This window comes from Azolla caroliniana, unplaced genomic scaffold, assembly GCF_043228905.1.
Source record: "Azolla caroliniana isolate FFs.n. ecotype wild unplaced genomic scaffold, voAzoCaro1.0.p SCAF_7, whole genome shotgun sequence".
Lineage (NCBI taxonomy): Eukaryota > Viridiplantae > Streptophyta > Polypodiopsida > Salviniales > Salviniaceae > Azolla > Azolla caroliniana.
In genome coordinates this window covers 20,218,774-20,235,038 of record NW_028230442.1, presented here as the reverse complement: position 1 = coordinate 20,235,038, position 16,265 = coordinate 20,218,774, and the positions used below count along the sequence as shown (strand labels likewise).

The 16,265-nt window shown below is 37.0% G+C and overlaps 2 protein-coding genes across 2 annotated transcripts; both read left to right on the top strand.

Annotated features, from left to right (window-relative positions):
• The first annotated feature begins 1,082 nt into the window (after positions 1-1,082).
• On the top strand, positions 1,083-4,416 carry LOC147862267 (pentatricopeptide repeat-containing protein At5g27110-like). Its single transcript, XM_087322834.1, has one exon. The coding sequence runs from the start codon at positions 1,310-1,312 to the stop codon at positions 4,292-4,294; it is 2,985 nt and encodes a 994-aa protein (XP_087178960.1). The 5' UTR covers positions 1,083-1,309; the 3' UTR covers positions 4,295-4,416.
• Positions 4,417-6,230: 1,814 nt separating this feature from the next.
• On the top strand, positions 6,231-12,869 carry LOC147862266 (uncharacterized). The gene is made up of 7 exons (XM_087322523.1): positions 6,231-6,401; positions 11,103-11,153; positions 11,240-11,331; positions 11,424-11,537; positions 12,168-12,235; positions 12,316-12,427; positions 12,518-12,869. The coding sequence occupies exons 1-7, from the start codon at positions 6,302-6,304 to the stop codon at positions 12,611-12,613; spliced, it is 633 nt and encodes a 210-aa protein (XP_087178649.1). The 5' UTR covers positions 6,231-6,301; the 3' UTR covers positions 12,614-12,869.
• The last annotated feature ends 3,396 nt before the right edge of the window (positions 12,870-16,265 follow it).

Genomic DNA, 16,265 nt, shown 5'->3' with positions numbered 1-16,265 from the left:
CAGTTAGAACTTTAGGTCAAAGTCCAAAAGTGGGTATGCTCGGACCTCAAGCTTTAAGAATCCCTTCGATTCAAACAGTAGACACTTTTTTATCTCAAAGCTTATGCGTTCACTTAAACTCCTCATGGAACTTTAGCGGAGGCCCCATCACACCGCATTCGATGAGGGGTTGAAAATGACTAGTGGCCCGAGGCCAAGAAATAAGTACTATGGGGCTTGTTTGAGCCTATACAAGTAACATGTAATGCATAGCAAGTTGTCTTACACTAATCCACTAAAGTGCCCTTAGGAACTGATGGGATCTCAATGGGAATTGCCAGACCCACGAGTGTAGGAAGTGCCCAATTGTTGCAATTTTTTAGATATGATATAAATGTATGGATTAAACTAAGTAGTTTAGTAAGTAGTATGTGAATAAAGCCATGGATTAAGTGACTCTTGAAGTCATATTATATAGGGAAAAGTACCAGGATACCCCTAGAAGTTCGTCTATTTACCAGAATGCCCCTGGAAGTTCCAAATTTACCGCAAATTCATGGAAGTTGGCTTCAAAATGGCATCCCAATGGTAAAATTTGGTGTGCGATCAAATGTTTTGGTTTTAAGATTTAATTTTGGTCACTTCAATCACAAATTTTGGGTTTATGGGATTATGCCAGTATAACTTGGTGTAAATTCATAGAATTGGATTTTATGGTGACCTTTCAATTGAAATTTTTGATAATTTAGTTTGATTTATGATGTATTTTGAAAAATAAAAGTGGTATAAATTGGTTAAAATAGATATATAGTGGCATTATGGTAAGTAAGTTTAGGTTTAAGGGTATTCTGGTAAATAGGGCTTGTAGATTTGAGTGTATAATTACTTTATAAAGTGTATTTTTTTGGACATAGGGGTAGTTTGGTAAATTTGGAATTTCCAGGGGCATTCTGGTAAATAGACGAACTTCCAGGGGTATCCTGGTACTTTTCCTATTATATATATATGCATGAAAAAAACACCAATGAATGAATGATTACTTTTAGAAATTACAGGATACCCCTCTCATTCTTTTAAATTTACAGGCCAATACCCCCCTCAGTCTTAACAATACTTTATCAATGGAGAGGAAACAGAGCAACCCATTTTGTCATTCTAGGAAATTCATACACGGGAGCGCAGATTAAACATACACAGAGAGAGGACGACTAATCCTTATGTCAAAGTCAATGGGTGATGATATCTCTGGGTCTCTAAGAAGAAGAATAAGAAAAAGAAGGAGAAGGAGAGGAGGTGGAGGAGGAGCAGCCACTCTTGTAATACTACCAATATGTTCCACAAAAACATTAAACTGGAAGAGGAAAATCTTACCTTTGTGGCCTTACTCAAGGCTTGTGCCAAGAAAAAAGACATTGAGAGAGGTACTAAATTGCATATGACTATAGTGAAGAAAGGGTTGCTAATGGAAGGATCGAATCTTTATTTGGCTTCTACTTTGATCTACATGTATGCCAAATGTGCTGTGGTTTCAAAAGCTCACAAAGTTCTTGAAGATCTTCTCGTGAGAGATGTGGTTATTTGGAATGCTCTTATTTCGGGATATGCCCAAAATTCTCAACAAGGTTTCGAAGCTTTGGATTGTTACCAAAGAATGCAATGTGAAGGTATATCTCCAAATGTGATCACTTTCGTATGCATATTGAAAGCTTGTGGTAGCATACGAACTCTGGAAAAAGGTAAACAAATTCATGAAAGTATTTTGAATACATGTATTCTGGATGCACGTACTTCGGATGCGCCTACTTTAAATACTTGTATTATGAACAAGAAGGAAGATGTTGTTATGGTTGGGACATCATTGGTAGGTATGTATGTGAAATGTGGTGTGGTTGACGAAGCAGAAAAGGTTCTAGAAGGACTTTGTTTCCGGAATGTTGTCACTTGGAATGCGCTCATCACGGGGTATGTTCATCAAGGCCTCGATCATCAAGCTATGAACTGTTTCGAGAGAATGCAAAAGGAGGGCCTCTCCCCTAATGAAGTCACATTCATTTGCATATTGAAATCTTGTGGAAACATAGGATGTATAGAGAAAGGTGAAGAGATTTATGAGGAGATAGTGAATAGGGGTATTTTGTATAAGGATATTACAGTAGGCAATGCTTTAGTGAATATGTATGCTAAATGTGGTATGCTTGCTAAAGCAAGGGATCTACTTGAAGACCTTCCTTTCCGGGACAAAATCTCTTGGAATGTGATAATTTCCAAATATGTGCAACAAGGCCAATACCATGAAGCAATGATTTGCTATGAAAGTATGAAAAGAGAAGGCCTCTCTCCGGATCGAATCACTTACATTTGCATTTTGAATGCTTGTGCAAAGTCTGGGGCTATAGAAAAAGGCCAAGAAATCCATGAAAAGGTATTGAGTTTGAGGTTGCTCGAGAAGGATATAGTAATAGGAAATGCTTTGATTGATATGTATGCCAAATGTGGTGAATTTGAAAAAGCACATAAAGGGCTAGAAGAGCTTCCAATCCCAAATGTGGTCTCTTGGAATGCATTAATTTCTGGTTATGTCCACCAAGGTTTAGATTATGAAGCTTTGAAGTGTTTTGAATGCATGCGAAATGAGGGCTTATCTCCAGATGCACCCACATTTATTTCTACCTTCAAGGCATGTGGTAGCACAAAAGCTATAGAGAAGGGAAAATACCTTCATGTTGAGGTTTTGAGTAGGGGCTTTTTAGTAGAGAATGATACTATAGTTGGCAGTGCTGTAGTGGATATGTATGTGAAATGTGGTGTTCTTGAAAAAGCACACCAAGTGCTTGAAGACCTTTCTCTCAGAGATGTAGTGACTTGGTCCGCGATTATTGCTGGATATGCTCAACAAGGGCAAGATCATGAAGCAATGGATTGCTTTGAAAGAATGCAAAGAGAGGGGCTCTCTCCAAATTCCATCACTTTCATTTGCATCTTGCATGCATGTGGCAAGACAGGAGCTATAGAAAAGGGAAAATATATACATAAGGAGGTTGTGAGAAGGGGCTTGTTGAATGACGATATTTCTCTTGCCAATGCTTTGATAGATATGTATGCAAAATGTGGTGTGCTTGTGAATGCAAAGCAATTGCTAGAAGAGCTTCTTGATAGAGATATAATATCATGGAATGCATTGATTGAAGGATATGCCAATCAAGGACAAGGTCATCAAGCACTAGACTGTCTTGACCGAATACAATCAGAAGGCCTTCTGCCAGATGATTTTACATTCATTTGCATCTTGAGGGCCTGTGGTAATAGCGAATGCACTATTAACAAAGGGAAACAAGTTCACAGCAAAATTATTTGTATGGGCTTGCTTGACAAGGATATTGTACTCGGCACTGCATTGGTGGATATGTATGCCAAATATGGTTTTCTTGAGAAGGCCGAGGAAGTGTTTTGGGAGCTTCCTCTTCGGAATGTAGTCTCTTGGAATGCATTAATCACAGGGTATGTCCATCAAGGCCAAGGCCATGAGGCATTGAATTCCTATGAACAAATGCAAGTTGAGGGTCATAGTCTAGATATCGTCACATTTATTTGCACCTTGAAAGCATGTGGAAGCATAGGAGCCATAGTGAAAGGCGAAGAAATTCATGACGAGATTGTGAGAAGAGGTTTGCTAAAGAAAGATGCTTTGCTCGGTACCACATTGATGGAAATGTACTTGAAATGTGATATGTTTATGAAAGCTGAGCAAGTGCTAGAAGAACTTCCAATTCGCGATGTGATCACTTGGTCAACACTAATCTCTGGGTATGCTCAACAAGGGCAAGGACATAAATCATTGAAATGTTTTGTACACATGCAAAGTGAGGGATTCATGCCTGACAAGGTCACATTGCTAAGTGTTTTGAGTGCGTGTTCTCACTCGGGCCTAATGAGTGATGCCTGTATTCTTTTCTGGAATATGACTGAAAATTATGGCCTCATTCCTGATATAAAGCATCATACATGCATGGTGATGGTGTTTGGGCATGGTGGTCACTTTGATGAGGCAATATCAATGATTAATATTATGCCATCTCTTCATAATACTTCAATTTGGCTTGCACTATTGGGTGCTTGTAGAAAATGGGCAACTTTAGAACTTGGGAGATTGGTCTTTGATCAGGTGGTGCAAGTCAGTAGTAGCCATGGTGGTTGTATTGCCACTGCATATGTACTGATGGCTAATATTTTTGTAGCTTCTGGTATGAAAGAGGATGCAAAAAAATTGAAAGGGATTGTGGATTCGAATGTCCCTGAAATGTTTTGCCCAGTTTAACAAGTGCCCGATGAGCTATGTGATTAATGCCTAATTAGTATCACTATACATAATTAAGGCAATTATTACAAATGTACATTACTAGTACTCTTTACTAATTAGTTCCATTGTAATTGCGCTAATCTCTCTGCCAATTGTATATATCATCGACCGTGTCTTCCATATGAGCTGTCTATACTTAGATTTTACAAATTGATGGAAGGCAAATAAGAAAATTGGAATCATTATAGCAAATGTAATAAATCCTAATCATTGTGTAGTATATTCTGTGGGTTGAAAACAAAGCCTTGCCAAATAAATCCTCATAACATATAAGCAAACAATGTCTTTTGCATTGTAAATCTGATGTACATATAATTTGTGATGATGATCTTCTTATACTTGCAAGAACCCTTAATCTTGACCTTGGCATTCAAGATACTACTGATATGCACCTCTAAAATCAGTTCAAATCAATGACAATGAGGGACATCTATAAACAATAAATTAAAAGGCAATCAACTACCGGTGTGCAAAACAACAATGCCAACCACAAGCTTCCATAGAACAAAGTTCTTATAGTTTCTTCATATCATGGGTGATTGTGAAAATTAGATTGTTTGTAGATTTATACATATGATTTAGAAATCTTCATATGATCTTAACATCCTCTCTCAAAAAATTGTCTCATGAAAATCAATGTGCCCTTATTGTTCTAGTAACTCACAAACCTCAATACAACCATTACTTATGTTGGTAATAACCTCTATATGTACTTCCATATTATCAAACGTCACATAACACATTGCCATTAAACATCACATAAAAGACTTAAACATAGTTACTGGTTGCACATAAGTTTGAAAGTGAAAATACGGCCTTCAAAAAGGCCATCAATCACCTACTTGATATATGCACGAGTAACTTCTTACTTCACTATAATAAGCCTCATATTAAAAGTTTCAAATAAATTGACACATCATCACTTCATACATATTTAAAAATCTATTAGACCAATAAGTTTCTAAACTCACAATCATCCAGAGAAAGACAACACTGGGGAAAAAATTCGTTCAGGAAAGACTCTCCAAACGAGTTAAAAAAATATCAATGGGAGAGAAGGTATTTGTTCATAGAGTCTTGTTTGATATCATAAACATATATTTTGGGGAGATTTTGAGACCTCATTTAACAATTGGCTACATAGTCCCTTTTCCTTGATAATAAACATTAGTCGTCAAGTAATGTGAATGGCAAGAGATCTTCGCCATTTCGATACGTTTCATACAAGCATGATTACACGTGAATTGGATTCCTTATACAGTTGACTGTCACATCACAAACAATGTTGAGTTTCTATCATTTCTAGGGGGGGCTAGATTTTCAATCACACTTAAGCACGACGCCAAAGCATGAGGGGTGTGTGTGTGTGCGAATCATCAATTAAGAGCGTGAATGAATGGGGGGGTTACATGTGGAAATGCGGGTTCCTTGGATTGTGGGGTCTGTAGATACACATTTTCTGGAGCTATGACTATTTTGTTCGGATTCGACCGAGACACACGAAACGAAGCACGAGGCTGTGGACAAACAGATGATTGAGAGAGCCCAATGGAATCATGGGCGATATCATGGGCTGGGTACTTTCGATCATGCCACATTTGCTCTACGCATGGGAGGTATCGAGAAAGGCCTTGGTGGGTGTGTTCTTGTTTTTCTTCTTAGTAGAGAGTATTGGTAAACATGTTAAGGAACAAAGTTACCCAAACTAAAGAAGTGCAAGGAAGGGCCATGGCAGGCCAGATATGTAAATTCAGAGAAGAAGAGGGCTCCCTTTGATCAATCAATACAAATTGTTTTTCTTCTTCTTCTTCTTCTTCTTCTTCTTCAGAACAGAAAGAGAAAGAGACAGAGACAGAGAAAGAGAAACAGAGGAGAGAGAGAGAGAGAGAGAGAGATAGAGAGAGAGAGATTCTGTCGAAGACGTTGTCTTTGGTCCCCTGCTTCCGATTTCCTACTCGAGAGAGAATGTTGAGGCGCGCCAGCTCCCGTTGTCTCCTCGGCTATGGTGCCATCGCGCATAGGACCGCCAATTATTCCCGCCCGATCCACACCTCCAAACCAACAGGTACGTGCTTGAATCAAAAACCTTCGATTGCTTGCTTCCTTTATTCGCTCTCGCATCCTCAGGTTCTGTTTCACTTCATTCTTATGGCTGTATGTCTATATAGATGGTATATATGCATGTAAGGATAGGATGGATGGATGGATGTATGGGTGAAACTTTGTATGTATGTATGTATGTATGTGTGTGTGTGTATGTGTGTGTGTGTATGTGTGTGTATGTGTGTGTGTGTATGTATGTATGTATGTATGTATGTATGTATGTATGTAATGTATGTGTGTGTGTGTATGTATGGATATAGACGGACATGTATGTATGTATGGATATGGACGGACATGTATGTATGTATGTATGTATGTTTGTACTATACGTATTGATGTATGTATGCATGTATAGGTGGATTACACTTATCGATGTATATATGGATGTAAGGATGAACTTGTAATAACCTTCCTTTGGGTGTGTGTGGCAAACCTGCTCTCCTCTCTGAGATGTCAATTGACCTACCATAACATCTCCTGTCTCTCTCCAGGATCATAAGTTTACAACCCCATTTTTATCTAGATGTTGAGGTGCATAACTAATGAACTGAAGTATTTCTTTAGTAACCCTTTCTGGAACTTTGTTTGTCACACGAACCTCAATCTTGTGTCTCTTGATGCGAATGAATGTGGAAATATCTTTGTATATTGAATGCTCGCTGATCAATGCTGCACCCTCAAAGTTATACCCCTCCCACGGCATGTAATTCACCAAATGTTTATACCCAAAGCTGACTTTCCTTCAGCGACCGCTGCGCCATCTATTAAAAGTTCTCCATTTCTTAATGACGGGAATGAGGAGATGGCTCATAGGTTCGGAATTCAGATGATCCGTGGTACTAGAACTCCTCATTACTAGGCTAGAAATCTTTAAGTAGACTGAAATATTTGACAACATGCTCTGATTAGATGTGTGGAAAACTCTGCTCTTTAAGTATAAAAAATGAGATTTGAAACAGATTTCTGCTGCGAGAGATAAGTTGGTTGTTTTTTTGGGCTTGATATGGAGACCCAATACTCTGGAGATCCTTTGCCTGATCCCCATGTGTGTTTCAGTGGGTCTTATGGTCACAGTGAGCATATCTCATTATCACCCATCTTCCTGTTTCTTTTTTTTCTTGCTGTAATCCACGCTGGTTCAAGAGCTTGGAGAGCAAACTTTCAAAAAGAAAATTGATTACCACAATTGGTTAGTTTGGGGTTACAGTCGATGGGAATGAAATCTTTCCATCTCATACGAAATCAGACATGGGGATCTCTTCCCTACTGGCTCCTCATGAATTTGATACCAAAATCTTCATCCACTGCAGTGATATCAAAATATTTTTCATAGTCCGAATAGTCGAACAATGGACAAAACAATTGTGGATTTTTACTCTGATCCTTTGTGCTACTCCTAATGTTGGGGAAGGGAATGACCTGCCACAGCACCATCTATTGGATTTTTTTGCTGTTGGGGAAAGGGAGGACCTGCCACGGTAGCTTCTATTGGATTTTTTTTGGTTTGGATTCACTATTTGGGAGTAAACTTTCTGTGAATTGGATTACACAATCATGGATGGCTGGCCAAGCATTATCTTAAACTACAAGATAATTTCTGAAAAGAAAATTAGTGAATTTAGGTTCATTCAATTGTAATAAAATTTAAAAAATATGGGTAACTATATTGAGTTGGTATATCAGTGTCATTGGAGGCAGGAATTGGTAGAGACAAACAGATCGGATGATTCTTTCCTTATTTGCTCGTTTTCGTTTACTTTCCTCCATCCTTCTCTGGAATTTCAAGGACATTTGATAATAATGTCTGTTAGGAGGTAAATAGGGGGTACATCTTAAGCATTCCTGAAATACCAGAAATTCTGCAAAACTTAGACGATATTGAATGTGCTGCACTTCAAATCACTTGGCCATTCTTCCTCAGAGATTGAAAGTCATGGAACAAAGGAAATTCTCAACAATCTTTCTATATAAAAAATTTTGGGTTGTGGAAGAAATTTAGAATAAGGTATTTAAAAAATTCAGCAATACCTAAAAGTATCAACCTAGCGTTTAGTGAATAGATATGCTGTGAACTCCATTTTATATATAGTCTAATAATGTCATGCATTCTGTACCATATGTTGCCAAAGTTCTTAGTTATTGATCATAACAGTTCTTTTGGAAGTTTATCTTGGATGTTTCACTCCATTACAGTAGATAACTAGGATGGACATACCAGCATATGAAGCATACATCACAATAATAGCAGTCACTTTATAGCTTGGAACTGTGAAAAGCTGAAAAAGCAAGACTTCTCTATTGATGGAGAATGACATGGTATGCATAGAGTGATAGTACAGGGTGGATCTTGATCTACTTTCTTGTGATGTAACATTCCTACTTTTTTGCCAATCTTACACTCATTCAAAATTGAAAGTTGAGTTCAAGCTTCCAAAAAACTGTCAAAATCTTGAGCCTTTGCTATTCTTTGTTTTGTGCAGCATAGTACTCAACACTAACAATTCCCTCTCAGTTGACCAACAACACAGATGATATGGTCAAGGAAGAGAGTAGGGGGCTCAAAGCAGAAGCTTAATAAATTAGTCTGGGAATTTTTAAAAAAAATGGCAAGGCAGAGCAATTAAATGTAAGATTTAAGGTAGAGGGAAATGGCTCTGAGATACAAAAGGCTTTCATCACACTAAGTGTTTGAGAAACTAGGAGTCAGATAAATCATCACTTCACTATCAACTAGAGAGGCATTGAACAATATATTAAAGTGCAGAATTGAGTGTATAATGTGTCTGAATATCTGTTGATTGAACATTACTTGTATGTGCAATCATGTGAATTATAGTTATTTTCAATATGCTAGATACCCTGGTCAATACCTTTAATATCCAAGTTCTACATATGTCCACCCATATCTAATATCCAGAAACATAAATGCTCCATACATGCAAATAATAGAGTAGGGAGACAAAAAAATGGGAACAGTGGGAAATGGTGTTTCAGAGTTCCCTCAAGAAAGGGTACAGGAAAATGATGTAGAGTGTAAAACATGTGGAAATATATTATTGTGAACATTGAGCCTAAATCAAAACATGCATCTTGAAAACATGCAGAAATTTGGAAATGGTTGTGGGGTATAAAAGTTAATAGGAAATTTGTGTATTTTCGATGGTTGTTGATTCAGAGAGCTATACCAGTTAATCGTTGGCAAAAAAGGGAGAATGTAGACAATATGTGTCCGTTTTGTACGAATATAGTGGAGACTGCTAAGCATTGTTTGTGGAGATGTGATTTTGTGATGGAAATATGGAAAAGAATCGTAATGCTGTTGATCCCACCATATCTCGAGCAGTGTATATAAGGGGATGGTATTATGGGGATGTTGTAGATGTTCTTTCTATGAGACATGGTCTGATGCAAAAAACAATTATACCTATGAATCCATAAATAGAGACTGGAAAACCTGAAATACGGCAATTGGTAAGTAGTGTCACTATTTGGTATATTTGGAAGGCCAGATGTTTGAAGGTATTTCAAAATGTGACCGAAAGACCCGCCCAGATAATTACTGGGATTTGGACAGATTGTGCATAATCTCAGAGGTTCTTTGGATCATAAAATGTAATACGCAACAGGCAGACTTACAATGATTGGAGTTTCATGCCATATGGGACAAAGGAATATTTTATAGGTGAATTTCTGGCAAGATGGAGTGGTTCTACTCTATGCCTAAGTATTTATTTAATCCTATAATTAGAACTTAGCACAGGGTTCATTACCTATATGTATGTATTTAATGTACAGCCTTACGGCGTTTCTTAATACTAATGTAGTATCTTTCTTGGGAAAAAAATTTACCGTCAACATAGATACAATTTAAATCATCAAACAATAGGAACTTTATTGTATATATGTCATTGGATGGAGTGGTTCTACTCTATGCCTAAGTATTTATTTAAGCCTATAATTAGAACTTAGCACGGGGGTCATTACCTATATGTATGTATTTCATGTACAGCCTTAGGGCGTTTCTTAAGACTAATGTAGTATCTTTCTTGGGAAAAAAATTACGATAAACATAGATGCAATTTAAATCATCAAACAATAGGAACTTTATTGTATATATGTCATTGGAAAACAGAAGAAAAGCATGTTAGAAATTAGGTGATAGGAGGAATCAGGTTAACTGCGGGAAATTTCAAAGAAACATTTAAGAGTTATGGAGAAGGCGTTCCACTGTGTAGGATGGTAGGGAGGCTGGCCAATCCATGTGAAAATTGCAAAGCAGGAAAGGTAAGAATGAAAAAGAGGGAGATTACATTTATGTAGGATGGTGGTGAGAATGGCCACTGTAAAAGCTGTTTAAAAACTGGCAATGATTAATTGGAATGAAAAAGAGGTATAAAGTGAAGTAGGAGGCTGCACTATGTAGGACTGATATAGGCACTGCAACTGCTATTTTTGCTATATTGAAAAACAAAGTTAAAACACAATGTTAATTTGTTTCGCAAAATTTTCAAGATAAGAACTTTGTTTCTTTCACAATGACAAAAAAATAATATGCATACAATATTTCTGCATTTACTTAAAAAATGATATTAAATTTGGTAATAGAATTAGCAAAAACTAGAGCTTATTATAATGCATGAATGGTTGGTCTTGTGTGATGCAGCTGCACCTACTCCATCAGCAGTTGATGAGTATTCAAAGGACTGGAGTACTGGTACTCAACTTGTTCACTAATTCTCCTCAATGAAGTGTTAAGGAAGATTGCTACACATTTAAAATTCTTAATTCATGTGATTCCAGTTTTAGACAAGAGTATGAACACGTTATTCTTGTCTGAGCTTTTCCGAGGCATGGGTCTGACATTGAAATATTTCTTTGACAAGAAAGTAACTGTAAGTTGCTCATTAATGTCCTTGTTTATTTTTTTGTTTTAGATCTGGAGCTCTGTTTGTGAAGGAAATCTTTTGCTATTCTTTTGATGCAGATAAATTATCCATTTGAGAAAGGTCCATTGAGTCCTCGATTTCGAGGAGAGCATGCTCTTAGGAGGTACCCAACGGGTGAGGAACGCTGCATTGCCTGCAAATTATGTGAAGCGGTTAGTATATTCTATCTTCTTGATTGGCTTACCAATTACGAATACCTTGGTGATCCTTTTCTTAGACTATATGCTAAATTTGTAGTGTTTTATATACTAGAATCTTAACAGTAGATTGGAGAACTACACTTTTTCTAAGTGACTGAGAGTTGGTTGATTTTTTGAATAAAATGTTGAGATTTAGGAATCAACACCTTATACGGCTAAAAGTAAAAAAATAGATACAAAGATCAAGAGATCACCAATCCACCTGAGTGGGCCCATTGGTCTTGTAAATAGGAAAGAAAAAGGAATAGGGATGAACACATTCAATATGTTTGCAACAAAAGTGTGTACATGCCAGGGTACTTTAATGGACACTGATACATGCCCTTTGCATTGTTCTTAAATCTCATTGAAAACATCTCAGCGAGAAACTTTGACATACTCTTTGCCAATCGTCACCAGATTGAAATATGCTCCTCAAATTACTTTAGTAAGAAACTTTGATATGCTGCCAACCAGTCATCACATGATTGTCTTAATTGGGCACACCATCCAAACGTGTGTAATCTTGTACATGTCAATCTTTTCACAATCTTCATATCCCTATCTTATTATGTAATGCTGCTTGCTTCAATAAATTTGCAGATATGCCCAGCCCAAGCCATTACGATTGAAGCAGAGGAGCGAGAGGATGGAAGCCGTAGAACAACAAGGTATTAAGACACAAGACATAATTTAAGGAATGCTTAGCTGTTTGTGATCTATGTTAATGGTTATGTATGTTGAACTGCAGGTATGATATTGATATGACGAAGTGCATATATTGTGGTTTTTGCCAAGAAGCTTGCCCAGTTGATGCTATTGTAGAAGGACCAAATTTTGAATTTGCGACGGAGACTCATGAGGTATGCCGACTTCATGCCTAAGTAGATAATTCTGGATATCAATAACATCAGTTTTGTTTTTCTGAGGTTGGCCAAATGTGGATATTTTAGGAACTCCTCTATGACAAGGAGAAACTGCTTGAGAATGGGGATAAATGGGAGACAGAGATTGCAGCGAATATTAATTCTGAGAGTTTATATCGATGAACTCCTGTCTTGACGTTTCAGGGCATAATTCTATCAAGAATGTTCTATAAAAAATGTGTATACTGTTATCACGTACCATAAAAAAGCTGCCATCGTCAGGAATTTTTTACACTACATCTTTGTTGCAAAATTTTCACCGCTTCATGGTGTCTAGGGATTTAGGTTATGATTATCTGTTATGTTTTCACAATCTCTTCATGATGTTATGTGGAAATTGGAACATCATCTGAATAATAGAGAAACTGTCTTCATGTTATAGGATTGCATGAAGAGATTTATTTCTTGCAAGACCAAAGCTGTTATTGGCCAGGGAAAAGTGTCTCCATTGTGAAGTCCTCAAACATGGATAGATGTAACTTGTGCTGTAAACTATCTATCAACACTTGCTGCTGTAACTATTTATCAACTCTTGCTGCACTATAACTTTAATATTAATCCCAAACTAGGTGTTTTTTTATTCTTTCTATTTCTCTGGTAAAACATAAAGAGGCACTGATGTCAAACTATCCTTTCTATGTGATGGGCCACTCACATTACTGTTCTTGAAAACTGATGAAAGGAAGCTCACCTCAAGGTTCAATTTGGTAGTTGATTTTAGGAACCATAAAACTGGCTTCTATCACTATAAAAGTGTTTGCACCCATCCTCATTGATAGTTGGAGGTAATTTATAAAGACAACATCTTTTTGGTATTGCTTAATTCTGTTCATATTATAAGAGTTAGCACATTTAACAGTTTTCTATTTTGTCTTTTTAATCAGCAGGTTACATTCATGTAGTTAAAGACAAACTTAATCACATGCTTTCTGCACCTCATGGATAAGTTTATTTACACTGATTCTGGAGAATCTATGTTCTGCTATGGAGGGTCACTCCTATCCTTTCCCCTCTATTCAGTGAAGTTATTTGAAGTAGGTCTTGTAAGTTGTAAGGCTAAAGAGACAGGATTATAAAATATGCATGCGGACAAAAAATGCCAAGATTCAAAAGGGGGTAATTGGGGCATCAGTCTTTGACATGGCTCAATTGTATGTATTATTTCCTACCTGCCCTGAGTCTTTGTTCATTTTTTAAGGGCCATTTTGAGACTAGGAATATAATGAAAAAAATATAATTTTATGAATAACGTAACTACTGAGTTATTCGTAATCATTGAGATGGCATTTGTTGTCATATCATTCACTTTCTCCCCCAAAGCATTGGAGTAGCAGGGATCATGGTATCATAATCATGATAACAGTGAGACCATAAATGCTCCTCTTGATAGTTGCAGTGCTCATACAATCGAAGGGTCATTAACAATGGGGATAGACCAACTTAATGATCGTCAATGTTAATGATATGTGATGGTGGATAGTCCAACTTAATGATTGTCAATCTTCTTTATAAATTACAACTCAATGATCATGCTGACCTTAGCCACATATTGTTTATTTATGCCATAGGTTCTTGAATGGAACTTTCTAATCTAGAAATGGAAAATGCCCCTTCATCTTGAGTTGCGCACTAACATTTGCCAGCTTTGCCAAAGTATCCATCTCACTTTGGTAAACTCTTTCACATTGAAGGTATGCACCTTGTCTATGCAAATAGATGCATGTCCTTACCAAAGGAGGCTTGACTTATGTTGAGACCATGACAATGTGGCTATGACTCTTTTTAGCCAATCATGTATGATCCTTGCATAACCCAAGGTACGACTCGCATCAACCCTCGATGGTATGGAACATCGAGGAGGTTCAAGTCGGTCTCACGCCGTTGCTAGGGGGTGGTCAGGTGGTTTTGGCACCCCTCTTTCCTTTCTTTGGTGTATAATTCCTTATGTTTTGCCTAATTAATTAGTTAGACTTTAACAATTACCATATAACCTAAGCATGCGATAAGTAAATGATATTCATTCATTCTCCACTAGGTTTTCATTGCATACTTTGCATATCTTCATGTTTGTGTGATGATGTCATAATGTTACCTCAACACCTAACTTGTGTGAGCGAGTTCAAACAAGTGTTAAGGCTCTCCAAGATCCTCATGGGGGTAGTGAAATGAGATTGGATATGTCTAGCATTTTTTTTCCTTGTATTGGGAATTAATATTTGAAGTGTAATATTCCAATTTTGACATTTTAGCATATTACCACTTCATCCTTGATGCCTCTAGTAATCTATCCTAGCACATACTTCATAGCTTCACGTGAGAGCTCCAATCGATATTTTACTCCCCATAAATGAAACCATTCCATAATGCCAAGCACCTGACTAGATGGGAAGATTTTGCTCTTATTGACTTTTTGTACTACACATCATATGTTCCAAGCTTGTTTGGTCAATCTATGATTAGACATATTCTTGAGTTTTGTGATATTCTTGTATACTCTTTGCATGGCTAATACCTCGATGGGCTGAGCATCTATTTCTAATAGCATGATAGGATAGGATGTTGAGGATTTTGCCCCCAAGTATTATACCTAAGAACATTTTTTGGATTTTCTCAGTTTCATTCCATGCACTAAGTGAAGTAGCGTCACCCCACATTTCTACTCCATAAAGCAACATTTGGACCACCATAGCATTGAATAACATCAATCTCACGTCTCATCCTCAAGTGTTGCTTTGGTTGCATTAATTCTCAAACATATAATAACTATTCCAACTTGATTGCAATTGAGACTCATAACCTCCATTCCACCTATTTGTCGATGGCACATTAATACCAAGATATTTGAAACTTTGCACCACTTGTATTCGTTCTCCCTTGTATGTAAACATGGGGAAATGCCTTGCTTTTATTGCTATCATTTTTGTTTTGTCCACGTTAACAATTAGCCCACTTTTTTGACAAGTTGTGTCCAATACATCAAGTAATTGTTGCATTTCATCCACATTATATGAGAATAAAACAACTTCATCAAAATATAGGAGTATAAAAATAAACCCATGCATGGACGTTGAACTATCCAATCCATTTTCTTTTGCAACCTTGTGTACTATTTCTTCAAGCTTATTGATGCATAGACTAGATAGATACATAGATAGATTTATTTTAGCGTCCATGGAGAGGTCAATATTGACCCATAGGACCAAAGTACAAAACTTACCTTGATGTGTGTCTCCTTCCTAAGAAGGGATATTGATAATTTGAAGCACCAAGTCACAATGTATGAATACGGCATACACATATGAGCTCAACCTCCTAGGTTCTTTTTAGTATGATACTCAAGTCATCACCCCATCCTAATATATCATCATAGCTTTCACAAACTACACTATATGTAGAGTATGTTAAAAGCAAGTGATATTCATCCTCTACCAGGCTTTCCTTGTATATCTTACATGTCTTTATATTTGGCTGATTTTGATTCCATAATGCAACTTCAACACCTAGGTTGTGTGATAGAGTGTGGAGTGTTAGGGCTCTACGAGATTTAATACTCATGTTAGTAATGAGGTAGTTGAATACGATCAATAGGCCTTCTTGCCTTATATAGAACCCAACATTCAGGATTGATGTTTGCAATGTAATATTCTAATTTTCTCCTTGTAGCATATTTCCATTTCTTCCTTAGTGGATCATTTAATCTTTCCTCAATAACTACATGTTTCATAGTGAAGAGAATACGCGGAATAATCTTTGGCCACAATCGAGACTTAGATCA